We start from the raw sequence: 18,808 nt of genomic DNA on the forward strand, positions 1-18,808 counted from the left end.
TAGCCCACAGTCATGTAGAGGCAACGGGTTTAGCTTGGTATGTCAGGGTGGGTTGTTTGGTGAAAAAAAGAGGGTAGTCAGTAAACAAAATGTCAATTTTAAAATAAAAATGTAAGTATATACTTTTCTACATTTTTCTGGCTTGCACGGTGATGTGTGTGGAAATGTGTGTTGGTGCATGTTAGAGTAAGCATGCTGTGAAAAACTGAAAATAATAAGTTCATTTACTTTTAACCCTCAAGCTTCCAAAATGCTTCACATACTCATTGTTGTCAACAACAATGACAGAAGGAAGTGAACAGGGTCGCCAGGGTATCCCCTCACCGAAGACTGAACAGGGCCCTCCATGGTAGCCCGTCACCGAAGACTGAACAGGGCCTCCATATTAGCCCTTCATCGAAGACTGAACAGGGCCTCCATATTAGCCCTTCATCGAAGACTGAACAGGGCCTCCATATTAGCCCTTCATCGAAGACTGAACAGGGCCTCCATGTTAGCCCTTCATCGAAGACTGAACAGGGCCTCCATATTAGCCCTTCATCGAGGACTGAACAGGGCCTCCATATTAGCCCTTCATCGAAGACTGAAGAAGATACTTAACAACTTGATTGAGTGGTCAGGGCTATCACTGTTTGGCTCAGGTTGGGGGAAGGAAACTGAAAAAGGAATTGAATTAGTTTATTTACTTTCAAACCTCAAGCTACCAACATTCTTCACCAGCCATCATAGGAGCCGTCTCACTGAAAGGCCAAAGATGACAATTGATCAGGTAATTGATCTGGTAATTTATCAGATAATTGACCAAGTAATTGGTCAGATAATTGATCAGGTAATTTATAATTGATCAGGTAATTTTTAGATAATTGATCAGTTAATTGATCAGGTAGTTGATCAGGTAACTGATCAGATATTTGACTGATCAGGGCTTTCACTGGACACAGTCTTCAGTATTACGTGTTTACCAGAAAATAAAAGTAGAAAAACTGGTCAGGTTAATAAAGACTCAGATAAGACGTGACAAGAATCTGGGTTGTGAGTGACAGGACACGCTAATGGAGGCACGTCTTATACAGTATGTGGCAGAGTCTGGACAATATCTTAAAAAGTACACAAAATTGGACAAATAGGCTTCATTGGTAATTTTTCAAAACTGTCATGATTATTAAAAAACAACTGTACATCACACATTCCACAAGGTGGCGATAAAGGTGAGTGGAAGGAAATGAGACAGTAGCAGGAAGGGAATGACATCAGAGCTGTGTTAACAAGAACTGTTGTATTAAAATTGAAGACCTATTCAATCCGATCCGTCCTCAAATTCAGATTATTATTATACAGTGATAATAAAACAAGACTGACACAATGAACACAAATCAACTTACTTTTATTGAAAAAGTTTAATATTCTGTAAACATTCAATATTCAATCTTCAGAAATAAGTTGACTAAAATACAAAATATTTGTATATCCTTTCATACATAAGGCTATGGTTTAATTTCCAGTTATATCAAGGCATCTAAGAAGTCACAGAGGATATTCAAGAAGGTGCAGGAATACATTCATAGCCATACTCAGTGTTGTCACGGTGACAGTGTACAAAACAACCATAATCTCCTCCTAAAGCCTAACAGTTAAAGCACTAAATAGTTGGGTCGCCCATGTTATTGGCAGTACAATTGCCGCAATTCGTGAGTAACAGTGCTCTAGCACAGGGTTGTCAAACTCATTTTGCTCTGCGGGTCGCATTCAGTCTTCACCAAGGGCCGGAGTGCCGCACTTAAAATGTGTATGTATTGTCTTGGTGTCAAAATGTGCAAAATGTCCTCTATCCATCGGTTTAGGGAATTTTTGATGCTCCCTAACTATCTAGCTTTCATTATGATGACTGTTAGCTAGCTGGACAGAGTAAAGAAACTATAAATGTAGCTTTCATTATGATGACTGTTAGCTAGCTGGACAGAGTAAAGAAACTATAAATGTAGCTTTCATTATGATGACTGTTAGCTAGCTGGACAGAGTGAAGAAACTATAAATGTAGCTTTCATTATGATGACTGTTAGCTAGCTGGACAGAGTGAAGAGACTATAAATGTAGCTTTCATTATGATGACTGTTAGCTAGCTGGACAGAGTGAAGAAACTATAAATGTAGCTTTCAGCTAGCTGGACAGAGTGAAGAAACTATAAATGTAGCTTTCATTATGATGACTGTTAGCTAGCTGGACAGAGTGAAGACACTATAAATGTAGCTTTCATTATGATGACTGTTAGCTAGCTGGACAGAGCGAAGAAACTATAAATGTAGCTTTCAGCTAGTTGGACAGAGTGAAGAGACTATAAATGTAGCTTTCATTATGATGACTGTTAGCTAGCTGGACAGAGAGAGACTATAAATGTAGCTTTCATTATGATGACTGTTAGCTAGCTGGACAGAGTGAAGAGACTATAAATGTAGCTTTCATTATGATGACTGTTAGCTAGCTGGACAGAGCGAAGAAACTATAAATGTAGCTTTCAGCTAGCTGGACAGAGTGAAGAGACTATAAATGTAGCTTTCATTATGATGACTGTTAGCTAGCTGGACAGAGAGAAGAGACTATAAATGTAGCTTTCATTATGATGACTGTTAGCTAGCTGGACAGAGTGAAGAGACTATAAATGTAGCTTTCATTATGATGACTGTTAGCTAGCTGGACAGAGTGAAGAAACTATAAATGTAGCTTCCATTATGATAACTGTTAGCTAGCTGGACAGAGTGAAGAGACTACATTTAGGTCCATTATCATTTCTAAATAGTTATGGGTTGGTTTTAATCATTTAAATGTTGATTGAGATTGTTGTTAGTACTGTAGCGTCTACTAGTGGGCCGTATGTTAGACAGTCCTACTGTAGCGTCTACTACGAGCCGTATGTTAGACAGTCCTACTGTAGCGTCTACTAGTGGGCCGTATGTTAAACAGTCCTACTGTAGCGTCTACCCTGTGTTGTGAATGCCTGTGTACGTACATACGTACATACATAGGAATCACAGTGATGATAACAGTAGTGAATGTATTACCTCCCAGTTCTTCCCACTGAAGACAGCAGACACCACAGAGATCCTTCATTGATTCATCATAGTGAGGCGTTACACAGTGAGGCCAAGGCTCATGGAAGGCTACCTCCTCACTTCATTCTCATTCTAGATGTAATTCTAAGGCAGGCAGGTAGACAGCTTGTCTTACTGGGTTGCACACACGTGCATAATAGTAAGTCACACGTTGCTGACACAAACAGTGTCCGCTGATCTCCCTCCATGTGTAGAAGGAACATGGCTGTACTGGCAGTCAGGGACTACGCTGATAGCAGGCTTCTGTTGGTACGCAGCAGCAGGAGGACCTGCTCTCTTCTTCTCTTCCCTCTTCTTCTGTCTGTCCAGATAGTAGAACGCTGCGATGAGGAAGAGGCCAGAGGAGGAGACAGTCACACTGCAGGCATAGAACACATAAGAGTAGTGTCCTGTACTGTCCACCAACATGCCTGGAAGAGGGAGACATGGCAACAGGCACAGCGTTAGGAAAGACTTGGGGAACACTTCATTTGAAGGGTACCTACATTACCATGTCATGACACGTTCATAACCACACAAAACAGTTCATAAGCAGTACATAAAAGCATTTCCTAGAAGGCTTGTGTCAACAACCACACGTGGTGCTACGACAGTGAAAGAACAGCTATATTTAAGCGTGTCGGTGTGTGTCCTCATAACACATTCCTCTGTACTGGATGCTAGTTCAGTACAGCTCTGCCAGGACCCACTGAGCACAGGGCTAGTCGGCTACTACCAGGCGTTGACATTAGAGTTGCCATGGCGCTGGAAACCAGAGACCACCTTAGGAGTTCAGCAGGGGAACACTAGGCCACGCCCTCCTCCAGTCAGCCTGCCCCAGAGCCGTTCCCTGTCGACCCAGACCTTCCTACCCGCCTGACGCACGCACGCACGCACGCACAGACACACGCGCAAACATACTCGCACGCACACACAGACACACATGCACATTGTGGAAACCAGAGCACATGACCCGTTCACATCCCGAGCTAGACATGGGAATCCAGCAGAAAGAACATTCCATTTCCCCGTGTGACAAAACTCATAGTCTCCCCTGTCCTCACATAACAGGTTTATACTGGGCTTAACTCATACCCTCCCCAGTCCTCGCATAACAGGTTTATACTGGGCATAACTCATACCCTCCCCAGTCCTCATATAACAGGTTTATACTGGGCATAACTCATACCCTCCCCAGTCCTCACATAACATAACAGGTTTATACTGGGAATAACTCATACCCTCCCCAGTCCTCATATAACAGGTTTATACTGGGCATAACTCATACCCTCCCCAGTCATCACATAACAGGTTTATACTGGGCATAACTCATACCCTCCCCAGTCCTCATATAACATAATGGGTTTATACTGGGCATAACTCATTCCCTCCCCAGTCCTCACATAACAGGTTTATACTGGGCTTAACTCATACCCTCCCCAGTCCTCACATAACATAACAGGTTTATACTGGGCATAACTCATACCCTCCCCAGTCCTCATATAACAGGTTTATACTGGGCATAACTCATACCCTCCCCAGTCCTCACATAACAGGTTTATACTGGGCTTAACTCATATCCTCCCCAGTCCTCACATAACAGGTTTATACTGGGCATAACTCATACCCTCCCCAGTCCTCATATAACAGGTTTATACTGGGGATAACTCATACCCTCCCCAGTCCTCATATAACAGGTTTATACTGGGCATAACTCATACCCTCCCCAGTCCTCACATAACATAACAGGTTTATACTGGGCATAACTCATACCCTCCCCAGTCCTCACATAACAGGTTTATACTGGGCATAACTCATATCCTCCCCAGTCCTCATATAACAGGTTTATACTGGGCATAACTCATACCCTCCCCAGTCCTCATATAACAGGTTTATACTGGGCATAACTCATACCCTCCCCAGTCCTCATATAACAGGTTTATACTGGGCATAACTCATACCCTCCCCAGTCCTCACATAACAGGTTTATACTGGGCATAACTCATACCCTCACCAGTCCTCACATAACAGGTTTATACTGGGCATTACTCATACCCTCACCAGTCCTCACATAACATACCAAGTTTATACTGTGCATAACTCATACCCTCCCCAGTCCTCACATAACATAACAGGTTTATACTGGGCATAACTCATACCCTCCCCAGTCCTCACATAACATAACAGGTTTATACTGGGCATAACTCATACCCTCGCCAGTCCTCACATAACAGGTTTATACTGGGCATAACTCATACCCTCCCCAGTCCTCATATAACAGGTTTATACTGGGCATAACTCATACCCTCCCCAGTCCTCACATAACAGGTTTATACTGGGCTTAACTCATATCCTCCCCAGTCCTCACATAACAGGTTTATACTGGGCATAACTCATACCCTCCCCAGTCCTCATATAACAGGTTTATACTGGGGATAACTCATACCCTCCCCAGTCCTCATATAACAGGTTTATACTGGGCATAACTCATACCCTCCCCAGTCCTCACATAACATAACAGGTTTATACTGGGCATAACTCATACCCTCCCCAGTCCTCACATAACAGGTTTATACTGGGCATAACTCATATCCTCCCCAGTCCTCATATAACAGGTTTATACTGGGCATAACTCATACCCTCCCCAGTCCTCATATAACAGGTTTATACTGGGCATAACTCATACCCTCCCCAGTCCTCATATAACAGGTTTATACTGGGCATAACTCATACCCTCCCCAGTCCTCACATAACAGGTTTATACTGGGCATAACTCATACCCTCACCAGTCCTCACATAACAGGTTTATACTGGGCATTACTCATACCCTCACCAGTCCTCACATAACATACCAAGTTTATACTGTGCATAACTCATACCCTCCCCAGTCCTCACATAACATAACAGGTTTATACTGGGCATAACTCATACCCTCCCCAGTCCTCACATAACATAACAGGTTTATACTGGGCATAACTCATACCCTCGCCAGTCCTCACATAACAGGTTTATACTGGGCTTAACTCATACCCTCCCCAGTCCTCACATAACAGGTTTATACTGGGCTTAACTCATACCCTCCCCAGTCCTCACATAACAGGTTTATACTGGGCATAACTTGACAAGAACCTTAACATGTATGTCTATATGAGTCACTGTGTCCACCACACCACCACCTGTTGTTATGCTGACCACCTGCTGACCAACAATGACTGTAGATAACATGCAGTAGGGGAAGTCATTGATTCTGTACCACAGACAAAGAATTCACACATAGGACTTGAACAGATGCCACAGTGGTGTACCACACACCCCTATAGCCCCCACAGTGGTGTACCACACCCCCTATAGCCCCCACAGTGGTGTACCACACCCCCCCTATAGCCCCCACAGTGGTGTACCACACCCCCCCTATAGCCCCCACAGTGGTGTACCACACCCCCTTATAGCCCCCACAGTGGTGTACCACACCCCCTTATAGCCCCCACAGTGGTGTACCACACCCCCTATAGCCCCCACAGTGGTGTACCACACCCCCCCATAGCCCCCACAGTGGTGTACCACACCCCCCCTATAGCCCCCACAGTGGTGTACCACACCCCCTTATAGCCCCCACAGTGGTGTACCACACACCCCTATAGCCCCCACAGTGGTGTACCACACCCCCCTATAGCCCCCACAGTGGTGTACCATAGCCCCCACAGTGGTGTACCACACCCCCCTATAGCCCCCACAGTGGTGTACCACACCCCCCTATAGCCCCCACAGTGGTGTACCACACCCCCCTATAGCCCCCACAGTGGCGTACCACACCCCCCTATAGCCCCCACAGTGGTGTACCACACCCCCCTATAGCCCCCACAGTGGCGTACCACACCCCCCTATAGCCCCCACAACCCCCACAGTGGTGTACCACACCCCCCTATAGCCCCCACAGTGGTGTACCATAGCCCCCACAGTGGTGTACCACACCCCCCTATAGCCCCCCCAGTGGTGTACCACACCCCCCTATAGCCCCCACAGTGGTGTACCATAGCCCCCACAGTGGTGTACCACACCCCCCTATAGCCCCCACAGTGGTGTACCACACCCCCCTATAGCCCCCACAGTGGCGTACCACACCCCCCTATAGCCCCCACAACCCCCACAGTGGTGTACCACACCCCCCTATAGCCCCCACAGTGGCGTACCACACCCCCCTATAGCCCCCACAACCCCCACAGTGGTGTACCACACCCCCCTATAGCCCCCACAGTGGCGTACCACACCCCCCTATAGCCCCCACAGTGGCGTACCACCCCCCCCTATAGCCCCCACAGTGGTGTACCACACCCCCCTATAGCCCCGACAGTGGTGTACCACACCCCCCTATAGCCCCCACAGTGGCGTACCACACCCCCCTATAGCCCCCACAACCCCCCCACAACCCCCACAGTGGTGTACCACACCCCCCTATAGCCCCCACAGTGGTGTACCACACCCCCCTATAGCCCCCACAGTGGTGTACCACACCCCCCTATAGCCCCCACAGTGGTGTACCACACCCCCCTATAGCCCCGACAGTGGTGTACCACACCCCCCTATAGCCCCCACAGTGGCGTACCACACCCCCCTATAGCCCCCACAACCCCCCTATAACCCCCACAGTGGTGTACCACACCCCCCTATAGCCCCCACAGTGGTGTACCACACCCCCTTATAGCCCCCACAGTGGTGTACCACACCCCCCTATATCCCCCACAGTGGTGTACCACACACCCCTATAGCCCCCACAGTGGTGTACCAGACACCCCTATAGCCCCCACAATGGTGTACCACACCCCCCTATAGCCCCCCACACCCCCCTATAGCCCCCCACACCCCCCACCCCCCTATAGCCCCCACAGTGGTGTACCACACCCCCCTATAGCCCCCCACCCCCCCACTCCCCAGATAGCATATGAACATGTCATAAGCCATGTAAAGAATATATACATAATTGAAGAAAATGAGCTGTAAACTTGAAAATGTTTATCTTTGTCCCATGGCATAGCGCCCACAGTGGCGTACCACACCCCCCTATTGCCCCCTCATGGCATAATGTGTAGCGGTACAATCCTGACAGGAGCGACACACACAGTACCTGCGAGCGGCGGTCCAATCAGCAGTGTTCCACTCTCTAACATACTGATGAGACCCAGGGCAGAGGGGAACCGGCTCATCTCCACCGTCTCCATCAGCACCGTGAAGAGCAGAGAGCCAATCACAGACATGGACAGACCAAAGATGACCACGTAGATCAGGAGCACGGGGAAGGTGGCGGCCGCACCACAGATACTGTTACTCAGCCCGTTGACCAGGAGGGCTACCGCAAACACATACACAAAACAGCCACTGCCCCTGAGAGGAGGAGGAAGAGGAGGAGAAGGAAGAGAAAACCAATTTATTATCCATTTTTGTTTTCAGATCACATCATTTTCTATTAAATGTTTTCTTGCTTGGGATTCGAACCAGCAACCCTCCGGTCCAGTTGCTGACCCACTCCTAACCTCTAACATCCAGGCTACAGTACCTGAAGCGCGGCAGGCCGAAGAAGACAGCCGCCACGGGTCTCACAGCAATGTTAACCAGGCCCAGTACGGCCATCAGTAGCGCGGCTCGGTCCTGTTCCATACCATTGGCTGTAGCATAGGGCACCAGGTAGACCAGGGGAACTACAAACCCCAACATCATCCACGTCACTCCCAGGGCGTAGACACGGTAACGAGGGTTACTGACCAACAGGTCAAAGGCCATGTGTCTCCGTAGGAACACGACAAGGTCACTGAACGCTGTCCTAAGTCTTGTCTTAATTCCCTCCTTCTCCTGTTGGAGAGGACCTTTGATTGGTTGCTTGCTGAGCCCCTGGGCAGCCTTGTTAGTGAGTGTCCTCTGGGCTCCACTGTGTTTGGCCCCCAGGGGCCTCATGACAGCGCCACACACGCAGCAGTTCAACAGCAGCCCTCCCAGGACCAGGAAGCTGCCTCTCCAGCCAAACTGGCCCAGCAGGAAGTTGGCCAGCAGGGGTAAGGTGCTGAGGCCCAGGGCCGTGCCGGTGGACGACATGGCGTTGGCAAACGCCCGCCGCCTCAAAAAGTAGTGGCCCATCATGGTCACAGAGGGCTGGAAGGACAGGCAGAACCCCAACCCTGTATGAGGAGGACAGAGGAACTGATGAGGATGACTCATAATGCCCCATAGAAAGAAGGAGACATCTTATATTGGGGGGTTATAGTGTGTGTGTGTACCCTCTGACCTGCGATGATGCTGGTGATGTAGAGTTCTGTGATGGTTCTGACCAGGGCGCTGACCACCATGCCTAGTCCACTCAGAACCCCTCCCACCATCACCGTTACCCGGCAACCAAAGCGTTCCACGAGAACGCTGCATAGTGGACCTGGAGAGACAGGAAAACAACGTTCAATCACAACACACACACACACACACACACACACACACACACACACACACAGGAAAACAATGTTCAATCACAATACACACACACACAGGAAAACAATGTTCAATCACAATACACACACACACACAGGAAAACAATGTTCAATCACAATACACACACACCACTAACACACCACACTCTGGAGAGACAAGAAAACAACATGTGGTCCAATCACAATAATACACATTAACACACCACACACTCCCCAAAAGCATACAATGGACTGATTAGCATATCATATCACAATAATTAGCATCATCAATGCATTATCCCTGAACATGGAACAACAGTCTGCAAATAGAGGACAGGACGCTGTTCGTTTCCACTAAAACACAGCTGCTGAAACCCACTCTGAAACGTCGTTCAGCAGACACTTCCTCCCCATGCCGGGAACGTCTGGTGGACCACAGCTTCAAACTATACAACTACAAATCAGTTCACTCCCCAGTCGGCCAGACTTGTTAGTTGGTGTTACAGGCTTATGTGCATGTGCTAACCACAATTAGCCTGGGAATAGGTCATGAGTTTACCCAGACAGGGACAGGTGTCTAAGTGTACAGGCTCTTACAATAATGTGATCAGAAACACATGATCTGAATGATCATCTTCCAGCTCTTCAATCCAACTCTCCAAGACAGACCAAAGCTAACAGGAGTACCTATCAGGCTAATTGATTCAAACGAACATGAGATTCAGAGTACTAAGAACTGAGAACTCTTGGTACTGTCTTTGATGTGGGAATAATGAGTCCATTCTTTGTGCCGTCTCATCTGTGCTCTTGTCATGATAATGTCTGCTCCAGTCATGTGGTCTAGTCTGGTCTCTGTCATGATAATGTCTGCTCCAGTCATGTGGTCTAGTCTGGTCTCTGTCATGATAATGTCTGCTCCAGTCATGTGGTCCAGTCTGGTCTCTTTCAGGATAATGTCTGCTCCAGTCATGTGGTCTAGTCTGGTCTCTGTCATGATAATGTCTGCTCCAGTCATGTGGTCTAGTCTGGTCTCTAAGAATGTTCCTCAGTCCTTGGTGAACCCTATCCCTCCCTCCAGCTCTTTCTTAGTCTCCCTAGGCAGATGGGTTGCCTCCCACATGAACAGTGTTCTGACATACACTTTGGCCCTAGGTCTGGGAATTCCGAGACTATTTCTGAAACTATCCCTCCATCTATTTTTCCCTCCATCCCGTCTCTCCTTCCATCTCTCCCTCTGTCCCTACAACCATCCCTCCCTTTCATCTCTCCCTCCGTCTCTCCCCCTGTCCCTCCTTCCATCTCTCTCTCCCTCCATCCAAACTCCATCTCTCCCTCTGTCCCTACAACCATCCCTCCCTTCCATCTCTCCCTCCGTCTCTCCCCCTGTCCCTCCTTCCATCTCTCCCTCTGTCCCTACAACCATCCCTCCCTTTCATCTCTCCCTCCGTCTCTCCCCCTGTCCCTCCTTCCATCTCTCTCTCCCTCCATCCAAACTCCATCTCTCCCTCTGTCCCTACAACCATCCCTCCCTTTCATCTCTCCCTCCGTCTCTCCCCCTGTCCCTCCTTCCATCTCTCTCTCCCTCCATCCAAACTCCATCTCTCCCTCTGTCCCTACAACCATCCCTCCCTTTCATCTCTCCCTCCGTCTCTCCCCCTGTCCCTCCTTCCATCTCTCTCTCCCTCCATCCAAACTCCATCTCTCCTTCCATCTCTCCCTCTGTCCCTACAACCATCCCTCCCTTTCATCTCTCCCTCCGTCTCTCCCCCTGTCCCTCCTTCCATCTCTCTCTCCCTCCATCCAAACTCCATCTCTCCCTCTGTCCCTACAACCATCCCTCCCTTCCATCTCTCCCTCCGTCTCTCCCCCTGTCCCTCCTTCCATCTCTCCCTCTGTCCCTACAACCATCCCTCCCTTTCATCTCTCCCTCCGTCTCTCCCCCTGTCTCTCCTTTCATCTCTCCCTCCGTCTCTCCCCCTGTCCCTCCTTCCATCTCTCTCTCCCTCCATCCAAACTCCATCTCTCCCTCTGTCCCTACAACCATCCCTCCCTTTCATCTCTCCCTCCGTCTCTCCCCCTGTCCCTCCTTCCATCTCTCCCTCTGTCCCTACAACCATCCCTCCCTTTCATCTCTCCCTCCGTCTCTCCCCCTGTCCCTCCTTCCATCTCTCCCTCTGTCCCTACAACCATCCCTCCCTTTCATCTCTCCCTCCGTCTCTCCCCCTGTCTCTCCTTCCATCTCTCCCTCTGTCCCTACAACCATCCCTCCTTCCATCTCTCCCTCGGATCATCATACAAATCGTTATAATCCAGACAGAAAATATTTACACAAGAAGCAATCTAATATCACACAGAAATCAAAACTCTCCGTCGTTTGGTTAAGTTCACCATTCTGCCATTCTCACTGTTAATAAACATCAGGCGTTTCAGATTAATTTGGTTAAAACCAAACCCTGTCCACTGGAAAATCATTACAGCCTTAAAAATCATAATATCTTGGTCCAACTGAGAGAGAAAAATCTCTGACACACAAAATCTTTGACACACAAGCAACACATTCATTTTCCCAATACGACACATGATGCTGGTTCTCATCAGTTGTTGACTAAAAGCACTGCTAGCCAAGAACACATACTTACAATTGACACATTTAGCAGACACTCTTATCCAGAGCAACTTACAGTAGTGAGGGCATATATTTTCACACTGGTCCCCCATGGGAATCAAACCTACAACCCTGGAGTTGCAAGCACCATGCTCTACCAACTGAGCCACACCAGACCACACACATATTTAACCTTTGACAACTAGAAATGAAGAACACTGACATTACGCAACAATAATTACACGAATTCAGAATCTACAGTCATGACATTGGATCAACTGGAGGTTTAATATAGATGGATCAAGTGGAGGTTTAATATAAATGGATCAACTGGAGGTTTAATATCGATGGATCAACAGGAGGTTTAATATCGATGGATCAACAGGAGGTTTAATATCGATGGATCAACAGGAGGTTTAATATCGATGGATCAACAGGAGGTTTAATATAGATGGATCAACTGGAGGTTTAATATCGATGGATCAACAGGAGGTTTAATATAGATGGATCAACTGGAGGTTTAATATAGATGGATCAACTGGAGGTCTAATATCGATGGATCAACTGGAAGTTTAATATAGATGGATCAACAGGAGGTTTAATATAGATGGATCAACTGGAGGTTTAATATAGATGGATCAACTGGAGGTCTAATATCGATGGATCAACTGGAAGTTTAATATAGATGGATCAACTGGAGGTTTAATATCGATGGATCAACAGGAGGTTTAATATCGATGGATCAACAGGAGGTTTAATATCGATGGATCAACAGGAGGTTTAATATAGATGGATCAACAGGAGGTTTAATATAGATGGAACAGGAGGTTTAATATAGATGGATCAACTGGAGGTTTAATATAGATGGATCAAGTGGAGATTTCCACTATCATATTACTTCAGTGAATCACCATTTAATGTTCCTCTTGGCTTTAGTTCTCCTCAGCAGGAAGAGAAAGATGAGGAACAGAAGGGAGGGTCAGGATGATAGAAAGAGGAGGAATGAGGGAGGGAGGGTCAGGGTGATAGAAAGAGGAGGAATGAGAGGGAGGGAGGGAGGGTCAGGGTGATAGAAAGAGGAGGAATGAGAGGGAGAGAGGGTCAGGGTGATAGAAAGAGGAGGAATGAGAGGGAGGGAGGGTCAGGGTGATAGAAAGAGGAGGAATGAGAGGGAAGGAGGGTCAGGGTGATAGAAAGAGGAGGAATGAGAGGGAGGGAGGGAGGGTCAGGGTGATAGAAAGAGGAGGAAGGGGAGAGAGGGAGGGTCAGGGTGATAGAGGAGGAATGAGAGGCAGAGAGAGTCAGGGTGATAGAAAGAGGAGGAATGAGAGGGAGGGAGGGTCAGGGTGATAGAAAGAGGAGGAATGAGAGGGAGGGAGGGTCAGGGAGGGAGATAGATAAATAAACAGTGGGCCACCAGAACAATGGACTACTGGTCCTGTCTGGCCCGTCTGGCCCTGAGCTACCGCCCTGTAATAACAAACAGAGGCTGAGTCATACACAACCCAACACACAAACACACCGCGGCACGTCTGAACCTGGGCCATCCGTTCTCACACACACGCACACACCCGGGCCCGAACAGAAAGCATCCGCACTGTTACCAGAACTCTTCGCCTAACCTCTCACCCTTACTCTAAACAAACAGCCTGCAAGGAAACACCCTATACTCCCCCTGTGTGTCCAGTTAGTGTCCAGTGTGTGTATGGTACATCTGAACCTGGGCCGTTCCCACAGGCGCAGGGTCACGGAAAGAGAGTTACCAGAACTCTTCACCTTAACCCCTCACATTTACTGTAAATCTACAGCCTGCCAGAAAAACTGACTAACACTTCATCTGTGTGTGTCCTGTGGGTTTGTGTCGAGTGTGTGTGTGTGTCCTGTGGGCTTGTGTCGAGTGTGTGTGTGTGTGTGTGTGTGTGTGTGTGTGTGTGTATTTCTGTGTCAACATACATTGAGGTGAAAGATAACACACAGTGAATCATTAACCTGTAGTACTGTTTCATTGAAACATACTGTTATGTATAGGAAGTACTTCAATCAGCCAAATAAAGACAACAACAAATGTGTACAATCCTACAATGACAACGACAGGTAGCATCGCTACCACCTGTGTGTGTGTGGGTGTGTGTGTGTGTGTGTGTGGGTGAGAGGGTGAGATAGAGAGGGTTAGAGAGAGAGAGAGAGAGAGGGGGTGAGAGAGAGGGTGAGAGAGAGAGAAGCAGCAGCAAGATGTGTGACCTGTTGCCACAAGAAAAGGGCAACCAGTGAAGAACAAACACCATTGTAAATACAACCCATATTTTTTTAATTGAATTGAGAGAGGGTGATAGAGAGAGAAGGTGATAGAGAGAGAGATGGTGTGTGTTCAATCATGCAACAATGCCTCAATGTACAATGACAGAAGCATCCTCACCACCAGCGTGCAGCACAGCAGTCATGATAGCAGGCACCCAGGACGTCTCTGTGTTGCTGGAGCTGAACTCAGCCTGTAGCTCCGTGTAAAAGATGCCAATACAGGAAGGGAAGGCCAGCGTTAGAGCCAGGACCAGGATAGTAGCCACCAGGACTACCCAGCCCCAGCCCCCATCCGGGGCCACCTGTTGGGCATACCCGTTCCCAGACAGCCCAGCCCCTGGTTCTCCAGTTGGGCCATTGTGGGGTGGTAACCCAGTAAGGTGGTGGTGTTGGAGGGAACCATCCTCCTCCTCGTTTTCCTCCTGCTCCTCTGAGTCACTGTCTGTGCTCCTCCTCACAGTACTGTGGTTCACCCCGGTCCAGTCCTGAGACGTCCGTGTCTCTACCACATCCTCTGACCCACTGGACCCCTCTGCTCCAACTTTGGAACCCCTGGACCCCTCTGCCCTAACCTCAGACCCCCTGGACCTCTCTGCCCTAACCTCGGGTCCCTTAGGCCCATGGGGGCCCTCTCCTCCACTACCCCTCCTCAGCAGGACAGTGTCGCCCTGGTTATGGTTCTGTCTGGTCCTCTGGGTCCTGTGGGACTGGTTCTGTCTGGCCTCCAGCTCCACCCCCTCTGTCATCCTGCCTAGCTGGCTGTGGACTGGGCCTTCTGCTAGATCAGCTTCCTGTGTGGAGGGTGACAGGGAGGGAAGGAGGGATAGATGAGATGGAGGGAAGGAGAGTGGGATGAGAAGAAGGGTGGGAAGGAGGTAGAAAAAGAGAGAGGGATGAGGAGGGAGGGGGAGGGAGAGAGAGAGAGCGCATGAGAGAGAGAGAGAGAGAGAGGAGTCTGATGTTGTTAGTTACTCAGAGGCAGCAGCAGCCCTGGCTGGCTGTGGTATTGGCTCTGTGTCTAAACAGCCACTGATAATGGATGCAGAGGGACAAAGCAAAGCAGCCTCACTGGCTGAAGATATATTGTAAATGGATCAACTTGAGTAAATGTTTTCCATGAAAACCCCAAAAATAGGCTATTAGACAGATCCTTTCTACCAATGCATAAAGGGTGTATAAGAAATCCACCTTTCTTTGTCTCCACTCACTCACTTTTCAGAACCAGTATTTCTACTGCACATCATCATCTGCACATCTATCACTCCAGTGTTCATTTGCTAAATTGTAATTACTTCACTACTATGGCCTATTTATTGCCTTTCTATTGTGTTATTGACTGTACGTTTGTTTATTCCATGTAATTCCACACCTCAGCAATTTCCCCCAAAAAAATCTCAGAAAGGTGAGTTCCAGACATTTCTAAAATTATGCAACATTACCTGTTATTGTTTATGGCCATCATGAAAAATTGTAGCTATGTTGTTGTTTGTGTCGCACTGCTTTGCTTTATGTTGGCCAGGTCACTGTTGTAAATGAGAACTTGTTCTCAACTGGCCTAACTGGCTAAATAAAGGTGAAATAAAAATATATAATTACATTTTTTTTAAATCACCAATTAGCCTCAAAGACTACCTACCATATACATGGTAGATAGGATAATAACAAGGATGCACAGTCTATTGCTATAGCTGTAATAAAGTCATATGTAATTGTACATTTAAATAGATTTGAACAGATAAGCAATCTAAATACAAGTAATGTGGCACTCACATTGATTATAAAATAAATGCATAATGGCTGTAACCTATCCTACACAAATCCCGTTGGTTTTCCTACCTGGAGTGTCCCTGGTCAGCCCGTCAAAACCCGGAGAGATATTTTACCATTATCATGTCGAGGAAGTCAGAGGGTGTTAGCATAATTAATTTACCATGAATACGATTATATCACTTTTCACAATTACCCTAAATCGCGCGGCATCACCAATGTTTTCCCGGTGTCCATGTCGGGGCGTCAACACAGAACGCGTTAAGTCGCCCGCGGTACGACAGGATGTGTGTGCAGACAGAAAACATATGCCTCTCAATCAGGTGGCGTTGCGTACACTCGCAGTTCTTTCAAAAACGCTGTCAAATCAAATCCTGGAGAACACCGGAGGATTCAATCGCCTCTCTTGTTCTCAACTTTCATTTGCCGGTCTGCCTGGCAGAAAGCCATCAAACCCAGTCACAGCACTGGATAGGACAAATCTCTCCGGCACCAATATTATCCAATCAGTTTGCCTACAGACAAGCCGTCAACAAAAATCCCCCTTTGTCATTATTGTAATCCCCAGGACTCGTGTTCATTTAATCTAAACTACTTCATAATAAATACAGAATTATCAAGATTAGGTTTACCATATAAAGCCCGGTTGGCTGTTTATCTTATAGTTTCTCGTCAGAGGTCCCTTGCGAATTTGTCTCCATGGGAACAGAACGGCCCGGGTTTCTGGTTTGCACCTGCAGCTCTACAGGATATCAGACCGCAATAAATCTAGAATAATGTAACAATCATTGGCCATTTTGGAAACGAACATAACCTATTACACAATATGTTGCAATAGGTCTATATCTAATAATGATATTAACATTGTCAGATGACATTTGTCATAGCCTATCCTCGATGATGCAATGTACAATCAGTGGCGGTTCTAGCTTGTATGGTTTTCCCTGGGCGAAACCCCCCGACATTTGGAACAACACAAATAAATAATCATAACATTTAAAACTATATAAATATACAAATATATATATACAACAATACGCCTCATAAATGTAACAAAAATAAGTAACAAAGTCAAATAGAAACAAATGTTAGTATATAAATAAAAAATATAATCAAATTATTACACTATTCATTTACTACCTTGTCTGCAAGGGGATTCGATCCAGCAACTTTTCGGATACTGGCCCAACCATGAGCCTACCTGCCGCCCTAGGCGTAAGACACCACAAAAGACTGCATATAATTACAAAATATCAGCATACTATAGACGTTTTTTAAGTAGCTGTATACCTTTATCTTTAGGGTGTTTCTCCTCTTTCCACTTTTCCCTGATGGCTTAGACCTTTTCTTGTCCATTTGTGTTGAATTGGCACTCGAGCATCAATACATTACCCATCCTCCAACACTGTTAACCAAGAGTCAAGACTACATTACCCATCCTCCAACACTGTTAACCAAGAGTCAAGACTACATTACCCATCCTCCAACACTGTTAACCAAGAGTCAAGACTACATTACCCATCCTCAAACACTGTCAACCAAGAGTCAAGACTACATTACCCATCCTCCAACACTGTCAACCAAGAGTCAAGACTACATTACCCATCCTCCAACACTGTTAACCAAGAGTCAAGACTACATTACCCATCCTCCAACACTGTTAACCAAGAGTCAAGACTACATTATCCATCCTCCAACACTGTTAACCAAGAGTCAAGACTACATTACCCATCCTCCAACACTGTTAACCAAGAGTCAAGACTACATTACCCATCCTCCAACACTGTTAACCAAGAGTCAAGACTACAATACCCATCCTCCAACACTGTTAACCAAGAGTCAAGACTACATTACCCATCCTCCAACACTGTTAACCAAGAGTCAAGACTACATTACCCATCCTCCAACACTGTTAACCAAGAGTCAAGACTACATTACCCATCCTCCAACACTGTTAACCAAGAGTCAAGACTACATTACCCATCCTCCAACACTGTTAACCAAGAGTCAATACTACATTACCCATCCTCCAACACTGTTAACCAAGAGCCAAGACAACATTACCCATCCATCCTCCAACACTGTTAATCAAGAGTCAAGACTACATTACCCATCCTCCAACACTGTTAACCAAGAGTCAATACTACATTACCCATCCTCCAACACTGTTAACCAAGAGTCAAGACTACATTACCCATCCTCCAACACTGTTAACCAAGAGTCAAGACTACATTACCCATCCTCCAACACTGTTAACCAAGAGTCAAGACTACATTACCCATCCATCCTCCAACACTGTTAACCAAGAGTCAAGAATACATTACCCATCCCCCAACACTGTCAACCAAGAGTCAAGACTACATTACCCATCCTCCAACACTGTCAACCAAGAGTCATGACTACATTACCCATCCTCCAACACTGTCAACCAAGAGTCATGACTACATTACCCATCCTCCAACACTGTCAACCAAGAGTCATGACTACATTACCCATCCTCCAACTGTTAACCAAGAGTCAAGACTAAACCAGTTCACCTTGGTGTTGTGCAGACTGGTTTTATATTATTATTAACCATTTCACACAAACCAGGGAAAAAAATGCAA

At 46.9% G+C, this 18,808-nt stretch overlaps 2 protein-coding genes across 5 annotated transcripts in view; one reads left to right on the forward strand and one right to left on the reverse strand.

Annotated features, from left to right (window-relative positions):
* The window catches only part of LOC110485296 (NLR family CARD domain-containing protein 3-like), a 373,592-nt gene that overhangs the window by 227,625 nt on the left and 127,159 nt on the right, over positions 1–18,808 (forward strand). The window lies entirely within an intron of this gene.
* On the reverse strand, positions 2,660–16,965 carry LOC110485295 (monocarboxylate transporter 6-like). 4 transcript variants are annotated; one of them, XM_036942489.1, is made up of 7 exons: positions 16,272–16,750; positions 15,875–15,998; positions 14,554–15,226; positions 9,361–9,501; positions 8,638–9,253; positions 8,209–8,465; positions 2,660–3,517 (listed from the first exon to the last, which is right to left on the reverse strand). In XM_036942489.1, the coding sequence occupies exons 3-7, from the start codon at positions 15,179–15,181 to the stop codon at positions 3,252–3,254; spliced, it is 1,908 nt and encodes a 635-aa protein (XP_036798384.1). In that variant the 5' UTR covers positions 15,182–15,226; positions 15,875–15,998; positions 16,272–16,750; the 3' UTR covers positions 2,660–3,251. The 4 variants fall into 4 exon arrangements, with proteins under 4 accessions (XP_036798384.1, XP_036798382.1, XP_036798385.1 ...); XM_036942487.1 differs by lacking the exons at positions 15,875–15,998; positions 16,272–16,750 and adding an exon at positions 16,835–16,965; XM_036942490.1 differs by lacking the exon at positions 15,875–15,998 and having other exon boundaries at positions 16,399–16,749.

This window comes from Oncorhynchus mykiss, chromosome 13, assembly GCF_013265735.2.
Source record: "Oncorhynchus mykiss isolate Arlee chromosome 13, USDA_OmykA_1.1, whole genome shotgun sequence".
In the NCBI taxonomy this organism is placed as follows: Eukaryota; Metazoa; Chordata; class Actinopteri; order Salmoniformes; family Salmonidae; genus Oncorhynchus; species Oncorhynchus mykiss.

Coding starts and splice junctions, on each gene's coding strand:
- LOC110485295 (XM_036942487.1), bottom strand. Junction 9,502..14,553: donor TGCTGTGCTGCACGCTGGTG/GTGAGGATGCTT, acceptor CTGTCTCTCCAG/GTCCACTATGCAGCGTTCTC. Junction 9,254..9,360: donor CATCACCAGCATCATCGCAG/GTCAGAGGGTAC, acceptor CTCCTCATACAG/GGTTGGGGTTCTGCCTGTCC.